The sequence below is a fragment of the Brachycentrus maculatus genome, unplaced genomic scaffold (assembly GCF_059751285.1).
Source record: "Brachycentrus maculatus isolate JH-2025_06_01 unplaced genomic scaffold, ASM5975128v1 h1tg001305l, whole genome shotgun sequence".
Classification (NCBI taxonomy): domain Eukaryota; kingdom Metazoa; phylum Arthropoda; class Insecta; order Trichoptera; family Brachycentridae; genus Brachycentrus; species Brachycentrus maculatus.
Genome location: NW_028281971.1, coordinates 45,222 through 69,794, shown reverse-complemented (window position 1 = coordinate 69,794; position 24,573 = coordinate 45,222). Strand labels below are relative to the sequence as shown.

Below are 24,573 nucleotides of genomic sequence, written 5' to 3'. Positions count from 1 at the left end.
CTTACCGACATGGATTCACGAATTCATGTAATCAAATATTAATTTCGTATAGACCGAACTTATATAACATCTCAGGTATATGGAATAAGAACCGCCAATAACACTTGTATTAAATTATTATACATATGTACGAGTGTTTTTGCTCGGCTTCCTTTATATCGTTATTAGTATTTAAAAATATTGTTTTCACATTACACGTAAATTATTAATTTAACAATTTTTATACTTTATATGAATATTTATTTGCAAAATATGTTACATATTAGCAATACGATAACACTTTCTGACAATTTAATCGTTTCAAATTTGCAGAGCGCATATTTCAATCAATTGACACACACAAATATTATAAATATATGTTATTTTGTAAAAATAAATATATAGATATGTATATATATATATATATATATATATATATATATATATATATATATATATATATATATATATATATATATACATATATATATATATATATATATATATATATATATATATATATATATATATATATATATATATAGATATATACATAGATATATACATAGATATATATATATATATATATATATATATATATATATATATATATATATATATATATATATATATATATATATATATATATATATATATATATATATATATATATATATATATATATATATATATATATATATATATATATATATATATATATATATATATATATATTTTTACAGTTTTTCTTAAATATATTTCTTTTGATGAAAGTAAAAAAAATACGTTTTATCTTATTTTCATTTTGGGAAGAAGAAAAAACCGATATTTTTTGATCCGTTTATTTGACTTTGAGAACCCAAATAAATGTTTTTCTGCAATTCTCTTTTTAATAATAATATTTTCTTAAATTTAAAAATATATTGAATCACTTCCTACACCAATACAAAAATTATTTTATTTTTGTTATGTAGTATAATATGCACAAAAAGATTTGTTAAATAGCGTTTAGTCAACGTTCAACTGGCGAAAGGATCCCTCCTGCCCAAACAGTGACTCAGCTGTCTTTGGTTTTCCTGGTCTCTTACTCTCGTCAGTCTTGTATTGGGAATTTTCCATTAACCATTCCCGACGACTCTCCAGCTTATCTTTGTATTCATCTTTAAAAAAAATACTTTTATACTTTTTGGTAAGTCAAACAAGCTTAAAATATAACGATCGATTGGCCTGACTTCTACTAACACGACCCTAGATTTAAAGGCTCATTCTTAATACAGGCTATACGATTGATTTAAAACTCAACGTAATTCTTTAAAAATATATTTTTTTTGTTTTTCATTTTTAGTCAGGTTTGTCAATTGAAATTACTTTTATTTTTTTATCTGTTTGTAACAGATGACAGTTATAACATATACACAAAAGAAGACATAAAAATTTGTATGTGTTTCTACATAATTATCTTCTTTTAATTTGCCTTTGTTCCTTATTTCAATTTACTCTCTTACCTCTATCGTCAACAAAATAAAAACAGAAGGAATAATTAAATGCTGTATATACTTCCATATTTATCGTGAACTCTTTATCATTATAAAGATAGCTGATACTAGCTGTCATCTGTCATTTGTCATGTCTTAGGTTGATAACATTCAAGGTACGATATATTGAGTTACTAAAATGATACTTTTCATCAAATGTTAGTCAGTAAAAAAAGATAAATAAATGGAAGTTAAAAAATTACCATTCTTTTATTTGATTCATAATGAATGTTAAAGAAATATTCGTACTCATAAAGTATAAATTTAGTAATGAATAAATTAATGAAATACAAGGGACAATTCGTAAAATATTGTACAGGTAAGAACAGATACAATTTTTTTTTGTAAATTTTATGAAATATAACGATGGAAGCTGCATTTGCTTTGGTATTTTTTAAATAATTCATCAAAATAACGGTTGAATCCAAGGGGTATTTTGATACACAAATCTTTATAAAATTAGTAAAATTATATAAGGATTTGTGAATAATATAAAACAATATAAACCTTCTCTTAATTTCTACTTATCATCCCAACTAATATTAGAACTTTTCTTGAATGTTTTTCGCAGATACTTTGTGGCACATTTTATAAACTTTATAAAATAAAACAACTTTGTTTTAACCACTTTTTGAAAAAGTGATTTAAACAAAATTGTATTATTTTATAAACATTAGAACTGTATCCTTACCAATCATATTTTGAATAGGGCCACCATTGCCTCCATATTCAGTCGGCAGTATATCTCTTGAAACGTTTTTGTATAATTCTTCCATATCACCGGTGTGCAAGAAAAACTAAAAAAAAACACTCAAATTCGGAAAAAAATATAAACAACAATTGATATATCTTAACACATTGACTAAGTATGTTCATTTATCTAGTATTGTTATGCCGTGTTTAAGCTTTAAATGTATTAATTGATCACAAAAAGAAATAAATTTTCAATTGCGTTTTTTTTTACAAATCATATCATTAAAATATTAATGTGTGACGCTATTGCACAAATATATAAGTTAATTCTATACTCAATTTCATTTTGGATTATTCATAAAAAATTAAGCTTGTTCGAGTCTAAGACGGTCCATGTTTATTTTTTTCTTTTAAATATAATATTATCATTAATCCCTTGAGCGCCACTGACAAACACGTCTATGACGCTACACAATTATGTATACTTTGTAACTATAGGGTTTTCCAATAAGAGCTTTCATTTTGAATAACCCGCTATCTGGGCAGCTGCCACTTTTGAAGCTGTCATCTTTGGACATTTGACAAGTAAAAACTACGCGATCAATAAAAATGCAACGATACACGCTTCAACAACGCATTGAAATTGTTAAAATTGACCACAGAAACGATGAAAAATTTGCAGTCACAGTTCGCGAAACTAAAGCACTTTTTGGTCGTTGAAGCGCCTTCTCGGTCAGCAATAGTGAAACTTGTTAAAAAAAATTGAGCTGTTGGGACAATTTGGTGATGTGAAGAATCGAAACCCTACACGTGTCACTGTTTGGTGCGGTTTTTGGGCTGGCGGCGTGATTGGACCTTACTTATTCGAAAATGAGGCTGGTGCAACTGTTACGGTGAATGGATTGCGCTATCGAGCTATGATTAATGATTTTTTAGGCCGGAATTAGAAGATATTGATGTGGACGACGTTTATTTTCAACAAAGCGGCGCTACGTGCCACACAAGCAAACGAAACAATCGCAATTTTGCAACAAAAATTTCCTGGCCGTGTTATTTCTCGAAGAGGTGATCACAGTTGGCCCCCGAGATCTTGTGATTAAAACCTTGAGACTTTTTTTCCTTGGGGCCACGTGAAAGATAAGGTATATGCCAATGCTATACAATCAACCGAAGACCTTAAAGATGGAATTCGTGAAGTTACCGAGGACATACAGTCGCAAATGTACGAATTGGTCATGGAAAATTTCATGAAAAGGATATGGTGCTGCAGCCGTAGCCGTGGCGGCCATTTGGCTGATATCGTTTTCCATCGTTAATCACATACTTTTCTCTTAACAATGCAATAAATATTTATCAATTTATCTTAAAATAAACCAGTTTTTTTTTCAAATATCAAAATGAAACCTCTTATTGGATAACCTTATATAACAGATAGATGTATCATTTAGCCGCACTCGATTTAAACAAAATGGAATATATCTAATGCCTTAAGTTGGATATGCAAAACACACAAACTGCTCAGTGTTTGCCTATACGCTGAGCAAGTTGGATGTTTTTTTGTTATTTTTTGTGAAAGAAATACAAAAATTTATAATTATTTAAAAAATAAAATGGTTAAACACTGTGAAAAGCGCACTGAAATTAGTTGTACTAAATAACAGTGTAAAAATGGAATCTAAACTAGTGGTGCAAAACGGAGAACATATATCAATCCTAGTGAAAAGAAGGGAAAATATTGTAAAAGGGGGACGATGAGTAAAATAACTAGGACAGCGTAATAATAATTAAATAATAAAAACGGAATCCTGGTTCCAACCCCAATGTATGGAAGTGAAGCATTTAGCTGTCAAAAGAGGCTGAAACAAGACTGAATGCAGTCAAAATGCGATCTCTCAGATGATGTATAATATGACATTCTAACAGCGAAATACGGCCAGAATGAAAGGCCGAAATAAGCATTATAGATTAAATTAAGTTAGGTGATTGATGGATGAATGGTGAAATTATTTGGATATGTATAAGGTATGAGTGAGGAAGGACTATTAATTCAATATATGCGAATATAGTAGGAAATAGAAGAAAACAATACGGTGAAAATAATATAATGATCAAGTGTCTTAAATATTTTAAGTCGGGTGTGTGAATAATCGGCGGGTTTGTAGGAGGGGATGAATGAAGAGGCGAAGAATGTTTGCAAGTAGGTTTATCCTCTCTCTGTACTTCTGAGGGAAGCAGTATGACTTTTAGTTAGTTGAGTAATTATTGATTGACCACCATTGTTAATTGACTGTCCGCCTCCGTAATGTAATGGTCAGCAAGCTCGCCTACCGTTCTGGAGGTCCCGGGTTCGATTCCCAAGCGGGTGGTCAAATAAATATAAGTGATTTTTTCACTGTAATATTAATTCAATATTACCCTTTGCTGGTACCTGAAGCGGAGGGCTGATCACCTTTCCTTCATGTGTAAACTATCAAGATAACACTGCGTTTATATGAAACAGTGCCCTGCACCATTGGGGTGCGGATAGGGGTTTTTTTAAAAAAAATACTTACCCGCTTTTTTATTTTCTCGTTTAAGAACACTTTCATCATGTTATACAAGATATGAAGGGTGGGGTGGAGATTCAGAACATGAATCTCTTTATCCCTGATAGGCGAAGCATCCTAAAGGCAAAATAAATATATTGATATCTTAAACACAGACGAAGAAATAAATAGTCTGGTCATTAATAGGACTTAAGACCTGTCATGGTTGATTTTAATTTATTACATTCACTACTCTACCCTTTGATGAGATGTCAAAAAATAATACTTTTTTCCTCTCACTAATAGATATCTCTACTGAAATTCTAGTGATTCAAGCACTTTATTTCGAAATTTAACCATACATATAGAAGTTAGAATTTGAGTAGTGTGGTTGTTAATTATGAGTAGAATTGGTGAATGATACGCGTGTGTAAAGTGATTACACACGTCCATCATTACGGTCAGCCCCGTAAATGCCTAGACTTTCATATTCTTCTTCATCTATGTTGAGATGTCAAAAAAATAATAAACTGAATAATAATAATAAAACGTTTCTTAGTACCTGAAGTAGCATAACAGTTTTTTTTAATAAGGATGTAGTTATCTGCGGAATGAAACTGGTTGATAAATTATTAAAATCAATGATTGTTACAACTCCAGCTACAGTTGTATGATCGTCGTCGTGTAAAACGAGGTTTATTACCATTTTGAAAATAATCAATGGATCAAAGATATTGAATTTGTTTGGATCGAGGGTTTCACCGCGTATTATAACTACTCGCGGACCATCAGGTGTCTGCACTTTAGGAACAACTACACAAAACCTAAAAATTGAGGAACCATTATTAACAAATATGTATTTTGTTTATTAAAATCATTGTCATCTTTGTGGTATGGTAATATTACACTCTACTTATCATTCATCGACATCATATATATATATATATATATATATATATATATATATATATATATATATATATATATATATATATATATATATATATATATATATATATATATATATATATATATATATATTTATATATATATATATTTATATATATATATATATATATGTATATATATATATACATATATATATATATATATATATATATATATATATATATATATATATATATATATATATATATATATATATATATATATATATATATATATTTATATATATATATATATTTATATATATATATATATATATATGTATATATATATATACATATATATATATATATATATATATATATATATATATATATATATATATATATATATATATATATATATATATATATATATATATATATATATATATATATATATATATATATATATATATATATATATATATAAATATGTATATATATATATATGTATATATATATATATATATATATATATATATATATATATAAATGTATATATATTTATATATATATATATATATATATATATATATATATATATATTTATATATATATATTTATATATTTATATATATATATATATATATATATATATATATATATATATATATATATATATATATATATATATATATATATATATATATATAAATATATATATATATATATATATATATATACATTTATATATATTTAAAAAAATATATATACATGTATATTTATAAATACATATATAGATTTATTTATATTATATTTATATATATATATATATATATATATATATATATATATATATATATATATATATATATATATATATATATATATATAAATATATATTTATATATATATTTATAAAAAAATATATATATAAATAAATATATATATATATACAAAAATTACAATTTGATACTGAATATTTAAAATCATTACCCATTAATACATTCATCAGAAGTATGAGACTTACCCGCGCGTTAGAAGGTCATTGACTTTCGGATCAAGTGGATCAAAGATATTTGGAATTTCCGTATAAAGGGTATTTACAGTGTAATAATCATCTATCTTTTTTTTTGTTTTTTCCAAACTGTGCTTAGAGCATCGCAAAAAAGCGATCAGCCATTGGTCATCTGAAATAGAAAAATTATTTGCACAAATTTTCTAAGCATAGTTTTCCCAGGTAGCATTTAAAAAAGAAAAAAATATATTTAACTCCGTTTTTGTATTGAACAAAATGTATTTTCTTCGAAATAAATATTTTTTTTTTTAAAAAAAAAAGAGTTAATGAAGAAAATATTCATTTATCATTTAAATATTCATTAAAAAAACCATATTTTATCACCTTGACGAATTATATAAAAATAAATTTTTAGTCGGTTAGCACAAACATTGTTTTGTAAAAAAAAACTAACTAACCATCACGCCGCTCCCCCGCAGGGGTAGGCAGAGAGAATAGAGCGCCACACCACTCTGTCCTTGAAAACATTCTCCGCCTCTTCCACATTCATGCATCTCCTCATACATACCCGCCGATTGTTACGACTCCTAACCTGACCACTTTCAAGTATTTGGCATACCTGATCGTGCCATGTTTTTCTCGGTCTCCTCTGCTTCTTTTCCCGCTAACATTCGCCTCATAAATTTGTTTTACCGTTCTTTCCTCACTCATTCGTTCTACATGTCCAAACCATCTCAACCCACCTTTCTTAATTTTATCGATAATGCTTATCTCAGCTTTGCATTCCATCCTTATCACTATTCGCACTTCTATCATACATCGTTTTGTCGCACATTCCTATGAGAGATCGCATTTCGACTGCATTCAGTCTACTTTCATCCTTCTTTTGCCAACTCCATGTTTCGCTTCCATACATTAGAGTTGGAATCCGGACTCCGTTGTGCACTGCCAGTTTAGCTTCCGCTGATAGGTTTTTATTTGCTATAACTGATTTCAGTGCACCATTCACTTTGTTCCCAGCATTCACTCTTTTTTCTATGTCTTTATCAATCTTCCCATCCCTAGAAAACATACTACCCAAATACACGAAATCATCTACCTATTCCAAAATCTCTCCGTTTACTAATATTTCACATTCAGATCTGCATTCTTCTCTTTCAAAAACCATAATCTTGGATTTGCTAACATTCATCAATAAATCACTTTCCTTGCACACATTATACACTTTTGTCACCAAAATATATATCAGTAAAAAAGGTGCAGGAACGCCGTTCCACGGCGTTACATGAAAAAAAGCCCTGTATACATCCTATCTTAAATACCATGAATCTTATATTCTTAGCTTAGTTCAAATACTTAGTATGAAAAGTCGAAAACTCCAACATTTTGAAGAATAGAAAATCATTAGCATTTAAAGGAGAATTTATAAGAAATACATTTCAAAATAATTAACCCGTAATCAACAATATGACAATGACTTAATCCTCCCCCTTACTGTCCGTGTTCCAATTAATAAATAATAATAAAAAACACCTTCTACCCTCTCTTCATCCTTCAACTTCCCAAGGGCAGAACTGTTAAATTGAAAAAACGTTTTATAATGATGCTGAGTACATCGAAATACGAGTATGTGTAATAATATATTTTTAAATTTGCTATTTTACAAGTGTTATAAAAATTGGATAAATTTCACCACAAAATGACTGCCGAATAATTTGTAAAAAAAAAATCAGTTACTAATCAACATTTATAATACAAGCAGTTTTACTATATAAAAGGTACTATACGTACCGTTATTCAAACCGATGAATATGTATGAATAGACTTAAGAAAGTTAAGAAGAAAATATTACATGTAAACCATGTGTAGAAATTTCTATCCTCCCTGTCAACCTCTCTCAGGAAGCGGTTCGATGATTAGTCAGAAAAATAATACATGAATACAATACTTGCGACCTTTTTTACAGGCAGAACAAATATTATGTCATATAACAATGTACTTACCCGTTCTTGAATTTAAATGAGGCTGTTTTTCCAGCCAATCCTTAATAGCTTGAAGATCCGTCGGTATTCTCGCAGGATCCTCAGACAATTCTTCCCGGGCTTTCTTGGCTAATTCTGGACTCAACTCGCGGATTCCCATCATAGACAGTGTGATTGTAAAATACGTGATTAATTTGGGTGATACACCATTGACGATAAAAATACCCGTTCAATATGCACGTAAGTATTATCCTACCGCGAAAGCATTCACACACAACAGAGAATAGTTATAATCTATTCTGTCGCAATTATAATTTAATCTAACAATTTGTGTATGACTAGTTAAATAGAGCTGTCGCGTGTTGTAAAAATCTCTTGTTTTTATTAAATAATTGGTGATATTGAGTTTATACCAGTGGTGGGCAAACTTATTAGCCAAAGAACCAAATATGCACATAACAACTTTTTTTTCATCTTGTAAACCAAATCTGTTTGCGATTCAAGTACACCTTTATTACAATTATTTAATAAAGGTCTTAGATCTTTAATGAATTACGGGTACACCCAATAAAACTTGATTTCACGCAAAATAAGTATTTTATTCATTCATAAAAAAATCTTTTACAAGTAATGTATGTATATAAATATGTACAAGTATAACAACGCCAATTATTCCGAAAAATATCCTTGCAGCTCGTTTAAAAGTGTGATCAATTCAGGTTTGTTTGTTGTTATTTTCAGCAGGTTTCTAGGTTTTCGTCAATAGGACGATTTCTTGGTTTACTTTTATAAATTTCATGCTTGAAAAAGATTTTTCGCATGAATACATAAAGTCGAAAACCCTTCCTGCGGATATTTGTGCCGGAGCAGTACTTGAAAGGTCAAAGCGCTGCATTCAGCTCCCGAGCCACACTTTGCCGACCTATGGTTCAGACAAAAAAAGACGTGTTGCTCTTTTCGACTTGGTACAAAGAACGAAGGAGTACAAAAATGATTTATTTATATAAGCCTGATTATTAATAATAGGGGCTAAGTCCACGTCTATCAACTTCGCCAAGAGAAGATTATTTGGAAGACTTTTTTCCAAGATATGAGAAGGTCAACAAAAAATGTTCGTATGAAATAAATCAACATCGAATTAATTAAATTACATACGAGTATTAAAGGTGTCTCAACTTGTAATAAAGCATCTATCGTTTCTATACGGAAGAAAATGGATGCCTAAGTAATATATATAAAATATATATATATAATATATATATATATATATATATATATATATATATATATATATACATATATATATATATATATATATATATATATATATATATATATATATATATATATATATATATATATATATATATATATATATATATATATATATATATATATATATATATATATATATATATATATATATATATATATATATATATATATATATATATATATATATATATATATATATATATATATATATATTTATATATACATATATATATATATATATAAATATATATATATATAAATATAAATATATATATATATATATATACATATATATATATATATATATATATATATATATATATATATATATATATATATATATATATATATATATATGTATATATACATATCTGATCATTACTGGATTAGAGAATACAATAAAATTGCTAGAAAATACAATACAATTAAACCACATAATTACAATAGACACAAATAGAATCGACTGCGATTACAACGTAGTAGACATGGTGTATGTGGAAAATGGAAACAAGCTAAACAGAAAAAAATTGATGAATTAAAAATTGGACCTTATAAAATTATTGAACTCAATATCCAGAATTGATACAGGTCACAAATAAACAAAATCAAACAATTTTCATAACACTAAACTTATACCAGTCTCTACACTACGAATGAAAAATTTACCATGAATTTTCTTCTCCGAGGGGAGGAGATGTAAATAAAATATCTAAGAACATATATTATTAAATATTGCCGACCATAATAATAGTGATAGTGTATTATAGAAGATTGTTATAGAATAAACTCATATTGTCATTTCTTTTATTACAAAGCAAAAGTTTACCACGCTATTATATATATATATATATATATATATATATATATATATATATATATATATATATATATATATATATATATATATATATATATATATATATATATATATATATATATATATATATATATATATTTGTTTAGATGTCAAAAAAACATTATTAATATCTATTGCACTGTTCTATCATATTGAAATAAAGAAAAACATTTTATTTGACTTAAATGTCACATGTAATCATTTATTAACATTGTCATAAAATATTACAATTCCATATTATTCTCATGAAATCTAATTAAGCCATCTAAAATTCCCAAAAAATTAATTACCTAAAAAATCTTCAGAAAATACACAAATTCCACACTACAGATTTTCATAATTAGTTATTTAAAAATTCACATTTGTACGAGAGGGATTAATCACTCTTTTCATTTTTCCAAAATGAATTAATTCGAAGAATGATTCGGATACTCTGAACGGACATGAGCGAATAGGGAACTAATATCGAATATTAAAACCCGGAAAGTGTCCTATTCGGGACATGTGCTCAAAGGAGAAAAGTACAAGCTACTGCAAATGCCCATCAAGGGTAAGATCGAGGGTGTGTCGGAAGAAGGTGGAACTCCTAGCTCTATAATATACACGAGTGGACATGAGTGCGGAGTGTCGAAGATCTGTTTTGGACAGCCCAAAATCGGGATACATCCTGACAAGTGAAAGTCAATGTCGGGGAGATCTGACACGACACGTAAAGAAGAAGAATCCTTACGACATATAAAATAGTAATGTTGGAAGCTAATACTAAAATACTAAGAAGGAGGTGGACACTCCGTAGTCTAGTGGTCAGCACACTCGGCTACCGTACTGGAGGTCCTGGGTTCAATTCCCAGGGTGGTCACAATAAATATGGGAGATTTTCACTTCTTATATTTATTTAATATCACCCTGGACTGGTACTTGAAGCGGAGGGCTGATCACCTATCCTTCGTGCAATTAACGATTAAGATAGCACTGCATCGCTACGATGCAGTGCCCTTGAACCATTGGGTGCGAATAAGGGTTAAAAGAATAAAAGAAAAATATTCAAGATTAAGAAAAAATCATGTAGATTCTGTGGACTAATCGAAGTTCAGTTGACGAAAGGACCCCTCTACTCCAAATAGGGATGCAGCGGTCTTGGGTTTTCCTGGCCTCTTTTTTTCATCAGTTCCATACTGGGCATTCTCCAGGAGCCACTCCCGGTGACTTTCTATTTTCTCTTCCCATGCATCTGTTCAGAATACAATGAATATTTTATTAAAACGTATGTAAGGTATCTTCAGGTATTTATAGAGCTTACTACATCGGTTGCTTTAATGATTACTTTATAAAACTGTGAAACGTTTACACGTTTTGAACATCCACATAATTAAAATTTTCGGAAATTGTTTTAACAGCTAAGAACCAATTCAAGCTCAAATTACTCGACTTTCTTGTGAAAAGAAAAGAAGAAATTATTTTCATTAAATATTTTTTTCTGAATAATTTTTTAATTCTTAGACATAATGTACATTAAATGTATTATAATTGATAGTCCATTTAATATATATTTCATTCAAATTCTGACATACTCAACAGTTGGTTGAGTATATCAGAATTTGGATTTATTGTAAGAATTTTGTTTCCATAAATTGCTTATTTTCTTAGAGACATCCAAAACATATCTTATATAACAATGCCTTGTGGTATAGATCCAAAATTTGTGTAATGGTTTAGACATACTTAAAATATTGGCAATATTTTATTATTAATTATTATCTCAGGATCGCTGGCGCCAAGAGTATTTTCAATCGTCATTTTCATATATTTTTCAGTGAGTCAAACTTCTTACACCTAGTGAGATGTAAGAAGTTTGTCTCACTACAAAACATATAAAGGGTAATCTTTCAACGACATAAAACAATATGAACGAGTTAAATGAAGTATTTTCATATACTATTTTCATACATTTTTTCTCGTATTTCACAATTTATCGCCAATAATAAATATAAAATGTACTAACCTATAAAGTTCTGTAACGGTCCTGCGCTTCCTCCATATTCAGTAGGTAAAATATCTTTTGGGACATATTTGTATAACTCTTCCAGATCATCAGCGTGGAAAAAAAACTTTAAAACAAAACCAACAACACAAGTATTCATGTATTAATTAATTTTGTATAAATAATAAGTAAATTTTAAGATGAAAACTAAATTTTTACTAAATATAATCACCCTATCGAATGATGCTATAATTTTTGCAAATGGCATCGTACGTCAATTATTTTGACATTTGTGAACTAGGCAGCTGCAGTATACAAACAAGTTGATAAAACGGGCTAAAACGTATATCAACACTGGCGGCAGCCACTTGACGGATATCACTTTTTTTTTTTACTTAACAAAAAAAATAAAGAATTTTAGTACTCATTTTTTTTATTAGTAAAAAAGTTATTTAAAAACAGAATTGGATAACTCATTATGTGCCATCGTTAATTTGTTTGTATACTGCAGATGTTTAATTCATAAATGTGAAATATGATCAACGTACAACGCCAAAAATTAAAACATATTCCGATAGCGGGATTAATGTTGTGCTAACTGTATGCATAAAGCCTTATCCATATAAAATTAAACACAAAGTAATAAAAAAATATAAAAAAACCATATCCGCACCCCAATGGTGCATAGCGCACTGCGTCATATAAACGCAGTGTAATCTTGATCGTTTACGCATGAAGGTGATCAGCCCTCCGCTTCAGGTACCAGTCCAGGGTAATATTGAATAAATATAACAATGAAAAAAATCACTTATATTTATTTTACCCCCCCTTGGGAATCGAACCCGGGACCTACAGAACGGTAGCAGAGCGTGCTGACCATTACATTACGGAGGCAGACAAAAAACATAAAGTTCTGCTTTATATCCTCATTTTTTACGTGCAGGTAAAGTGACAAGTCCCGCGAATCAGGTACCAGTTATTGTTGATATTAAATAGGTATGAGAATGAAAACTAATAGACATTTATTTTGACTGGGAATCAAACCCAAGAATTTCATACAGGACAGTAGACGAAACATCCAACGACTACATTACGAAGGTGATTTATTTTTCAAAAGCATTTTTTATTTATGCATGAAATACTTACTTGTTTATGATAAATACAAAAAATAATAATAGCTGCTTGGTTCTCATAAAAATATATCAACCCTTTTTTTTCTACAAGAATCTTGTTTATTCATTTTACTTTTTGCACAAATATGCCGAAAATATTATTTCATTTATTTTTTAATAATTGTACAGGAGTAAATCACAAAGTCAGCTATCCAATTGGTCTACAAAACAGCGTTCTGAGATTTTTATTTAAAACGTATAAAAAGTTAACTTGTATTAGCAAAATTGCGTAAATTTGCTATTCATACTTTCCAATATAATAATATTAATAAAACTTCGATTTATGAAATATTTGTCAGCAATGTAAAGTAAATTTATTTAAAGACTTACCCTGACTTTGAGTTTATCTTTAATGTATAATTGAATGACGTTGAATAAGGCTTGAAATGATGGAAAAACGTTAATAAAATGAGTCCTCTGTGGTCTAAAAGGAGCACCATCCTGAAAATTTAAGAAAAGTTCCAAAAATTATAAATATTAATTTTAATTTTAATTAAAGAAAAAAACAAAACTTTAGAATAAAGGTATACCTAATAATCTAGTAAAACAATAAAGCAAATTTTCACGTACGCGTGTTCAAAGGGATGTTTGTATTTTATTCACATTTTTTGTATGTGAATTTATGTTATGTAATGCAAAAGAATTTAAAATGAAGAAGAAAAAAAAGAGGAAAAAAAATTAAAGGAAAAGTAGCAATAATTATAAATATTAATTTTTATGACACCTTTTTTTATTTGCACATGTAAAAATACAAAAGATGGAAATCATTCCAAGGTAGTGTTTCATATCGGTAATAAAAATAAAAAAACAAAATCAACTTTTTTTTTAACTGCCTATTAATTTTTAAGCAATAATATGTTAGTCTCATTATCGTATTCATTTCAAGTGTTTTTTTCTATATTTTTTACCCATGAATAACAAGTAATTATTGTTAGTTAAATCGTTAAGAATAATAAGGCTATAAAACTTACAAAGCTGGAACCTAAGTAGATACATGAAAAGCCATATAGCATAAGCCGTAGCTAGACTTCAGGTCAATTACTGGGATATCCTCGGTCATCCCAGTCTTCAAGTTTTAGGTACTTCTATCTTGGGTAACGTTACCTAGGTTATGCCTTCTTATTATATTTTCTCTCCAACATCCAGGAATTCTTTGATCTTCCTCTAGATGTCTTTCGAGAAAGATCCATTTCGAATGCCTCGTTCATAATATGATCAAGTTCTTTCCATCCTACGTGCCCATACCATCTCAATTGACTTTCCTCCACCTCACTATTGATGTTTTTTACAGCCATGCTTCTACTAATGCGTGAACTTTCTATACCAGTTACTAACACAAAATGAAAATAACTCCATATTTAATATTGTTCATCCCCAAGACCCTTTACTGCAATGACCCAGAATACATATTTGTTTCTTCTTACCTGTAAAAGCGTTATGAACTTCTTCAGATTACTGGGAGACATCTGAGGAAGGAAACCAGCTGTATTTTTACAGTCCACAATGGTTTCAACCCCAGCTATAGAAGTTTGGTCATCCTCCAGCAAAATTAAAGAAGTTATTATCCTATGAAGAGCCATGGTATCCATAATGTGAAATTTGCTTGGATCAACGTTTCCCAAGTTAAAAATAAAAACTTTCGGGGCGTCTGGGGAGCGTGTTTTTGGAAGCGGTAAAAAAGGTCTGAAAAAATCATCGAATCGACGAACATAAGCATATGTGAGAACTTGGAGAAATATGCGAGAGATGGTGAATAAAATAACTCAATAGAGATGAAAAAGAACAAAGAAGTATAAAAAGAGTATTTACAGAGCTTATGACCTATCATAGGCTGGATAAAATTATCACTTTACGCATGTAAAACATAAACTATTGTCTCACCATCTTATTAACAACTACATACACATATTTTGTAAATTAAAAGCATTATTAACACTGTGGTATTGTAATTTAACATTCCTTACCATTCATCGATCACTTTGTGTAATACCACTTTAAAAGAAAATTTTAAGTGGTATTACACAAAGTGAACAATCAATGATAAGGATCGATGATAAGGATCAATGATAATGTAAAACCACGTATACAATTAAACTCACCCAAGCTTGATCAGCTCTAGCATTTTTGCGTCGTTTAGTTCAACTACATCAGAAATCTGTGGCATAAGGGTGGCTATCGTATAATAATCGTCTAACTTCTTCTTTGTTTTCTCTAAACTGCTTTTGCAGCATCTCAAAAAAGCGACCAGCCATTGGTCATCTGGAATCACAAGGACATTAATGTTATTCTTAAATATTCGTTATTCATCAAACGCGATTCGCTACGTTGCTTTAAAATTGAACAATATATTTTAACTGGTTATATCACTATGGTATTGCAAAAAAATCCCTTATCGATATTCGATGCTGTCTTAAACAAAACGTTGTATGATTCATGTTTCACTGTATATGTCAAGTAACAAAAACCAAATGTACGATCATAAATATCATCACACTGAATTTCCTTTATGAGAGAAAAACAAAACAAATTTACGATGGCATCCAGCTATTCTTAGACTTATTTGACTAGGAAATATATGAAACAGATGTCTTTAATACAAATTTCCTGTATTCAAAACATTTTTTTTTTTAAAATTCAAATCTTTATATTGTTTTGGATACATAAAGTATTTTGGATATAAGAAGTATTGTTTACTTTGTTTCGTGGTAATATAACACTCTCCATATCATTCATCATTCACTTTATATAATATCATCTAAAATCACTACTTCACTTATTCCGGTTTCGGAACAAATGATGCGGAATGCATCAAAACACCTGTCACAATAGATTTTAAGAAATATTGGTATTTATGAAGTTAAACTTAAACTAAGAATTGATAAATTTCACCACAAAATGACTGCCTAATCAATAAATGAAATCAACAAACTTTTATTGAGATAAAGGCATGATAGATCACCTTATAGCTTGCAAAACAAATGCTATTCATACTTTTTTTTGTTTTACATATTACACATATTGACATTAAAATATTATTTTTGTGAATTGTTAAAAAGATTGCAAAAAATAGAAATATCACCTGTTCTTGGATTTAAATGAGGCTGTTTTTTCAACCAATCTTTGATAATTTGAAGATCTGCCGCTAATCTTGTTGGATCCTCTCCTAATTCCTTAGCTTTTTTGGCTAATTCTGGATTCAGTTCCCGAATTCCTCCCATCTTAGAATCAAACACATCAACGCAACACTCTACAAACACACGGGAAAAACCATGTTAATACATTTTCCCGACATTTATATACAGAGGCACTTTATTTGTTTAAAAGATATGAAGACATTGACAAGATTGCATTTAATAAATCAAATAAATCTAGTTAATTAACAAACTAATCAACAATACTCTTCTGCCAACAGTTATAAATAGTGAGAGTGAGATGATCTTTAGAAACAATAATAAAAATACATTTGTTTGTTAAATCATTTCTACAATGTTCTTTTCCTCAATTGATTTACAGTGAAGCGCCCTTGAGACAGTATTTAACGAAAATAGCCTAATATAAAAATTTTAAATTTATAATTCGTTTTGTTAAAAATAATCCTTTATAACCACATTTATACTTTTCTGTCTCTCTATTTTCTTTCCCTTTTTATGATTGTTTTTTATACATGTTTTTTTAAATTGGTAACACTGTAGAAAATATGTATTCTTTTGAGAGCACGTTTATTTTACCTTGTATATAAAGAGCCAAAGTATGGTAGAGTAGAGCGTCTGAATTGCACTGTTTTACCTTTTTTAATCTTTTAACATGTCTTTGAAAATGTAACACTGTTGAAAATATGTAACATTCTCTCTTTTGTAAATTTATATTATTTATATAAGCAGGGTACAAATAATAAAATATTTAAAAAAAACAAAGCTTTAGAATAAAGGTATACCCAATAATCCAGTAAAACAATAAAGCAAATTCTCACGTATACGTGTCCAAAGGGATGTTTGTATGGAAACATAAACCAACACTGCGACAACTCCAAGATGGCACTTCGTTCTAGCTAATACGAGTCCAAAAAGACGTTAGACCAAAGATCGTAAATATGTCATTTTCTTCATTTAAGTATAAATGATTTCATGTATTTGTTACAAAATACATACGCACATTTTAAATTCGTATACATAATTAATATATTATTTTTTGTAGAGACCCATCAAGCGAACTTATGTGTCTTGTCGGTGAATTTTTTACACAGTTTTTTTAATATATTTTTTACAGAAAATACACAATTTTTTTTTAATAAATACTATTTTACTATTTTCACAGGTTAAACTCTGATCATTTATAAATAACAGTAAAAATATGACGGAAGTTTAAAATCGACCTCTCACTACATACATATGTATATTAACAAAAAACAACGTACAATATATAATCATATTTTATAGGTAGATCATTAAGTCATGTATTATATTATCCTTGAAAAACGAAGAGACAAAATGTAAATGAATAATATGTAAAAAATTATTTTTTTCAATATCTGTAATCTCTTTACTATAATTAATTTTCTACGTTTACCCTATTTTTTTTCAACATATGTGCAGATATTTAACGACAAGTTTCATAAGATAAAACCTTCATAAAATAAAACCTTTTTTCTTCTTCTTTTTTTGTACTTTTATCCAACAGGTTTTGATAAAAACCTTGTCATCTTCAGTGATGGACATGTACTAAACCTAAAATTGTGAAATATTCATAGTTAGGTGATTAGGCGGGATTAAGGAATGAGTAATTAGGTGGGTTTTGAGGAAATGGGAGATGTTGAGATGTGACTTACCACATGCTTTAAATATTTAAAATAATAATCAAAGGGAAATAAACATTATAAACTACTTACCCTTACACACATAAAACGTGCATAGAATACTGCATCAAATTGATGAAATGTTAAGTTGACAGTTATATTATATTTACTTTTAAAATTTTGACTTAATATAACATTAAAATGAAAGAGATTTTATTTGAATAAATAAAAAATATTTAATAGATTTATATTATCCACTGACACTTCGTGATGGAATTGCATTTTTAATTTATTATTAGATTTAAACCAATATTTTTAACTTTTCCACTTTTTTATTTGACCAGCGACCGGGTTTCGTCGTTACCGACATCATCAGACTGGTCCAGTCTGATGATGTCGGTAACGACGAAACCCGGTCGCTGGTCAAATAAAAAAGTGGAAAAGTTAAAAATATTGGTTTTAATCTAATAATAAATTAAAAAATATTTATATGAGTATAATCGTATTTTTATGAAAATATAAGTGCAAAAAATGTATAATTTAGTCGACATTCAGTTGTCTGAAGGACCCCTCGATCCCAAACAAACTCTCAGAGGTTTTGGGTTTTCCTGGCCTCTTGCTCTCATCAGTCTTGTACTGAGAATCTTCTAGAAACCAATCTCTGTGTTTCTCTAACTTCCTCTTCCATTCATCTAAAAAAAACTTGACTTCATATATAACCTTCAACAGTAATCATACGTACGTAATGAAATATTTAATCACAATAATAGTTTCCTCAAATTGAAAAAACTGATGAAAATATTTAAATTGCAGATTTTCAATGAAATAGACTTTGAGATAGAAAATTACACGTGAACACAATTCAAAGTTAAGTTATTTATTGTTATGGCGAGACATGATTAAATTTTAAATAAAATATACGTTTTTCACCACATGAGTCATATATTGCTTCAGATGTTTACCAATCATTCCGGCAATAGGTCCTCCGTCTCCGCCATATTCGGTGGGCAAAATCTCTTTTGGCACATACTTATACAAGGCCTCCATATTTTCATTGTGAACAAATATCTGTAAAGAAACGAATCAGGCTTATTGAGATTCTCAAAATCACACAGGTACAAAAATAGCAGTTAACTTGCCAGTACATCATTTGGAAAAGTGGTAAAAATATAGTATCGTTATTAATTTGATTAACTTTGTTTTCACCACTTTATTGATTAATAAAATTTAACCTACCAGTTTTAACAATACATTGTCATCATCAGGGTTTATTTTAAATCAAAAGCATTAAATATATTTAAATACTCTCACCAAAAACGTACATTTAGGATTTTTATGGAGTGTGTGGAAGTTTTTGGTGAGAGTATTTTAATGTTTTTAATGTTTTTGATTTGAAATAAACCCTGATGATAACAATGTATGGTTGAAACCGGTAGGTTGAATTATACTTTTTTTTAAATTAGTGAAAACAAAGTGTATTCATTTTATAAAGATATTATAAAATGTGCCACAAAGTATCTGCGGAAATTTTTTAAGAAAAGTAAAAATATTGGTTTAAAAAATCAATTAATCAATTATATGAAACAATAATGTAATACATTTTATGAAAATCAAATCTAAAAACCATCTAGGGGTGGATTGATCTGCATCACTTAAATTGACTATAAAAACTCTAACCCTTTGTTTCATCTTTTCGTTCATGAGAGGCCTGAAGAGAGAAAAAATGGTTTCAACTCCTGGTGGGGTATTGATGTGGTGGGCACCTTTTTGTCTGATTGGTAATGAATCCTGAAACATAGATGTATTTTCGCTCTAACTCTAGGTCTGATTAAGGAGTGAAATACATTTGAAAGTATACAGACAACATACTTGAAGGAAGTAAAAGTGAATAACATTTCTGTTATACGGAGAATGAAATGGACAAGAATTGTAGGCGGGAAAGGATAAAAAATGTAATGGCAAGGGTTCTCGGGATTAAAATATGCTCGGACATACGTGTTCACGAACAATCTTATATAACTTATACAAGGATACTGCTATATATTGTGCTAATGGCCCTTTAAGTGACACATATTTTAAATACGAAATTTCTAAAATAGTTAGTTTTATGGATCTGTTCAATGCAACACAACAATCCATTCAATACTTTTTTGTACATTTACTCAACTTTATTTTAAATACCATCCAAAAAAAAATTCACATCTTAAGCTTTACTAGTATAACGTTATTTTTTTCAATATAAAAAAAATAACAAAAAGAATATCTTTAATTTCCGACAGCCATTAAGATCGTTCAAATATATTAACCAAAAAATGATCTGGTAGTTCTGGAAACCCTCATTTTGCTTAAAATTTTAAAAAGTAACAGTGCGTGGCATCTGAAAAAAATCTAAAAGGAACCAGTGTCAAGAAAGAAACTTTCTTTTCTTGAATGTTTTTCGCAAATACTTTGTGGTACATTTTACAATATCTTTATAAAATTAATAGACTTTGTTTTCACCACTTTTTTATTCATAAAATTCAACCTACCGGTTTCAACAATACATTGTCATCATCAGGGTTTAACATTAAAAATATTAGAATACTTTCACAACAAAAAAAATCCACACACTCCATAAAAAAAGGATACATTTAGGATTTTTATGGAGTGTGTGGAAGTTTTTTTTTGTGAAAGTATTCTAATATTTTTAATGTTAAACCCTGATGATGACAATGTATTGTTGAAACTGGTAGGTTGAATTATATGAATAAAAAAGTGGTGAAAACAAAGTCTAAAAATTTTATTTAGAAATTTTCTAACTGTGACGTCATCAAAGTCGTAACTAAGCGATTTTTATATGAATATGAAGTAAAAAATAATGAATGAGAAATAACTAATCACGTATAATTTACTCCTGAACGAGTCTAGTTTGAAACATTTACGCCAAATTCAATGATATGAAAAAAATGTAAATGTATGCTATGTGTATGCATATCTATTTTTTAAAATAGGGTTTTTACCGTTCCCGTTAACTTCATCTTCTGCAGAACAGTTGGCGTAAATTGGGTCATGAGTCCCAAGTTTATGTTCTTCATATCTGCGACTATCAACGTGCCCGCAATAGTAGTATTGTCGTCTTCCAACAATAGCAACTCTGTGTACATGTTGGACAGGCGTAAACTGTCAAGTATATTAATTTTGCTTGTATCATAACAGCCCGGGCGAATCATCATCACCCTTGGTCCAGAAGGTGATGTCGGCTTTGGTAGGACCACGCACCCACTGAAATAAAAAAGTCATCAAAACATTACAATCATACATTTTTGACATCATGGATGAAGAAGAATTCTGTAAGTTTGGTATGGGTACAGGACTTAAGAAATATTTTTTTGACATCTCATCAAAGATGACGAAAAATGTGCACAGACTTCCATATTCTTCTTCATCTTTGATGAGATGTCAAAAAATTATATGAAAAATGACTCCTATAACTAAAGATAATCCAGATTTGTGAGCAAGTATTTGGAGACACTCAAAATGTTGTAAAGAGTTTTTAATAAATATCTTAACACATATGAAGCATTTTATTTTGATGGGAAAGAGCTGAACATGTTACAGTAATTACGACCTGTCATTAGCTAGTTTAAGTGATCAACTAATAAACTGCGTAACATGACACCTGTTGAATAATCTGTTACAGTGATAATATCAGGTATCGTTTTAAAAATATATATTCATAAAAACAGCTCCTAAGAGGGATAAAAGCCAGTTTTTGCGATCTAGGTCTTTAAGACGTTCAAAATATTGGATGATTTATTTACCCTGACTTGATAATCTCTTGCGTTTTGAGATCCATCGGATCAAAAGGCGTCATTATTTCAGGAACCATTGTTTTCATCGTGTAAAAGCACTCCAATTTTTCTTTAGTCCTTTCTAAACTGAATTTGCATCCTCGCAAGAAAGCAATGAGCCATTGGTCATCTAAAGTAAGTAATGAGTAATAAAGATTTTTTATATACTGAAGCATTTAATACAAAATTCGTATTGTATATTTTGACACCAACCTCTTCCATCCTTACTATTATTTCTACAAGCTTTAAAAAACAAAGGCTTTGCGGATTATTACTTTTAAAAATGAGTCAGTGAATCAATGATCCGTTTACCAATTCTTCAAAAGATTCATTCATTATATCCGAAAAACGTCTAAGTGTATCTGAATAGATCAGCGTTCGTGAACGAGGTTCACATAAAATTGAGATCCGGTCACTCAATCAGTATATCTGAACGGATCATTATGATTCGTTTTTTTGACGATTTACCCACGTTTATTAATTAATGAAAATAATAGTAACTTTAACCAGTTAATAATAGACCTTAAGCTTAGTAAACGTCCACACTATCTTATTCCGATCTCAATAAAATCAAATGATATATCAATCGAAATTGAAATATTCGAACGACTCACCGGTTCTTGCATTTATATATGTTTGTTTAGCTAACCAGTCTTTGATAGCCTGTAGATCTTCAGGTATCCTGGAAGTTACTTCTCCCAGTTCATCTTTTGCTATTTGAGATAATTCTGGACTTATCTCTCTAATTCCCATTTTATCCATAAAAACCTGAAAGTATTTTACCGTGAATTTTAAGATGAAACTATAATATTTTTGTTATTTTTTTTATTTTTTAACATTTAGGGGGAGACACATGTACACAAACAAATCATTTCCGGTATCCATGTTTTATTTTATACAGAGTATGCGTATTTCTACTTTATACCTATAACTTTATGGAGTTGAATTATTATTTGTATACATAAATGATGGTGTGATACCACGGTGTAATTGTGTACAAAGACAACACAATTAAATGTACCGAAAGAGATAGAATTTCACCGGAATCGGAAATATTAGATAAACTGGACGGTTTACCGCATAAATTCGTTAAAAACTCAAAATGAATATGGATATTAATCACTTTCAAAATTAATCCAGAATTCGATTTCTTACAATGGTTTAACAATAAAATATTCTCCTTCTTACCCTTATTCCCACCGAATGATGGTTAGTACCTGCACAAAATTTCATGTACGCATTGTTAACTTGATCGTTGTTTACGATGAGTAAATCAACTATCAAAAGCTAATATGTGTAATTAATTAATTTTTATTAATTGATTCGGTAGTCACTTCGTGATAAAATCTATTCATTTTTAATTTTAGTTTTACTTTATCTAGTAAAAACCACTATTTACTACATAAAACTTTAATTAAAAATTAATTAATTTTCACTGAACAAAGTTGAAAGAATACTATTTATTACATCGCTTTTCTTTAATCGCGTTATAAAGATACAATATACAAAGAAAATTAACTTACCATTTTTGTTAAAGGATGAAAACAACACGCTTCAATTTGTTATTTTCTTCAGAATTGTTGACTCCTTATCGTCTACAAAAGATCTACTGTCCCACCTACTTAATTTTTCTTAATATTCTTACTGGCACCGTCGCCATATCAATTGATACAATTAAAGGCAATGATAATGTGATAAGGCGTCAAATCATATTATTGATATCGTCGGCTTTATTCGCAAAGTGTCTAACTCGATTCGACCATTTTTATTTTGCTCGCCTTATTTAAATTTTACTAAATTTTACCATTTTTATTTTACTGAACATGTGTTTAATCATAAATTAAACCCTGAAGAGGGCAACAGGTTGTTGCCGAAACTAGTTGGTTGTTAATAAAAAAAATGTGAGTGGATCAAAAATCAAAGTCTTTTTATTTCTCAGAATAATATGAAATATTTATAGTTGAAAAAGTAATTTGACAGCTTTTGAGTTTGTCGAAATACCAGCTTTTGAGTTTAATCATAAATTAAACCCTGAAGAGGGCAACAGA

The 24,573-nt window shown here is 28.9% G+C and overlaps 3 protein-coding genes across 4 annotated transcripts; all 3 read right to left on the bottom strand.

The window, feature by feature from the left end:
• Nucleotides 1-880: 880 nt before the first annotated feature.
• LOC148299155 (alpha-tocopherol transfer protein-like) lies at nucleotides 881-8,916 on the bottom strand. Its single transcript, XM_088276335.1, has 6 exons — nucleotides 8,641-8,916; nucleotides 6,650-6,809; nucleotides 5,295-5,556; nucleotides 4,760-4,870; nucleotides 2,206-2,311; nucleotides 881-1,139 (listed from the first exon to the last, which is right to left on the bottom strand). Exons 1-6 carry the CDS (start codon nucleotides 8,780-8,782, stop codon nucleotides 988-990), a joined length of 933 nt encoding a protein of 310 aa, XP_088132461.1. The 5' UTR covers nucleotides 8,783-8,916; the 3' UTR covers nucleotides 881-987.
• A 2,004-nt stretch (nucleotides 8,917-10,920) lies between these two features.
• On the bottom strand, nucleotides 10,921-17,949 carry LOC148299154 (alpha-tocopherol transfer protein-like). Its single transcript, XM_088276337.1, has 7 exons — nucleotides 17,838-17,949; nucleotides 16,983-17,150; nucleotides 16,003-16,162; nucleotides 15,328-15,586; nucleotides 14,234-14,344; nucleotides 12,753-12,858; nucleotides 10,921-11,981 (listed from the first exon to the last, which is right to left on the bottom strand). Exons 2-7 carry the CDS (start codon nucleotides 17,119-17,121, stop codon nucleotides 11,830-11,832), a joined length of 927 nt encoding a protein of 308 aa, XP_088132463.1. The 5' UTR covers nucleotides 17,122-17,150; nucleotides 17,838-17,949; the 3' UTR covers nucleotides 10,921-11,829.
• Nucleotides 17,950-19,206: 1,257 nt separating this feature from the next.
• Nucleotides 19,207-23,278, bottom strand: LOC148299153 (alpha-tocopherol transfer protein-like). 2 transcript variants are annotated; one of them, XM_088276344.1, is made up of 6 exons: nucleotides 23,140-23,278; nucleotides 22,496-22,655; nucleotides 21,695-21,956; nucleotides 20,373-20,483; nucleotides 19,658-19,763; nucleotides 19,207-19,387 (listed from the first exon to the last, which is right to left on the bottom strand). In XM_088276344.1, exons 1-6 carry the CDS (start codon nucleotides 23,276-23,278, stop codon nucleotides 19,236-19,238), a joined length of 930 nt encoding a protein of 309 aa, XP_088132470.1. In that variant the 3' UTR covers nucleotides 19,207-19,235. The 2 variants fall into 2 exon arrangements, with proteins under 2 accessions (XP_088132470.1, XP_088132471.1); XM_088276345.1 differs by lacking the exon at nucleotides 20,373-20,483.
• Nucleotides 23,279-24,573: the final 1,295 nt, after the last annotated feature.

Bases quoted from the DNA above. Each gene is read 5' to 3' on its own strand.
- LOC148299155 (XM_088276335.1), bottom strand. From the start codon at position 8,782: ATGATGGGAATCCGCGAGTTGAGTCCAGAATTAGCCAAGAAAGCCCGG. The intron at 6,810-8,640 runs GTAAGTACATTG...TTTCTATTTCAG, and splicing joins TCATTTAAATTCAAGAACGG to ATGACCAATGGCTGATCGCT. The intron at 4,871-5,294 runs GTACTAAGAAAC...TTTTGCCTTTAG, and splicing joins AAACTGTTATGCTACTTCAG to GATGCTTCGCCTATCAGGGA.
- LOC148299154 (XM_088276337.1), bottom strand. From the start codon at position 17,121: ATGGGAGGAATTCGGGAACTGAATCCAGAATTAGCCAAAAAAGCTAAG. The intron at 16,163-16,982 runs GTGATATTTCTA...TTGTGATTCCAG, and splicing joins TCATTTAAATCCAAGAACAG to ATGACCAATGGCTGGTCGCT. The intron at 11,982-12,752 runs GTTAGTACATTT...TATTCTGAACAG, and splicing joins ACCGTTACAGAACTTTATAG to ATGCATGGGAAGAGAAAATA.
- LOC148299153 (XM_088276344.1), bottom strand. From the start codon at position 23,278: ATGGGAATTAGAGAGATAAGTCCAGAATTATCTCAAATAGCAAAAGAT. The intron at 19,764-20,372 runs GTTAGAGTTTTT...GTTTCTTTACAG, and splicing joins ACGAAAAGATGAAACAAAGG to ATATTTGTTCACAATGAAAA. The intron at 19,388-19,657 runs GTAAACATCTGA...AGTTTTTTTTAG, and splicing joins ACCTATTGCCGGAATGATTG to ATGAATGGAAGAGGAAGTTA.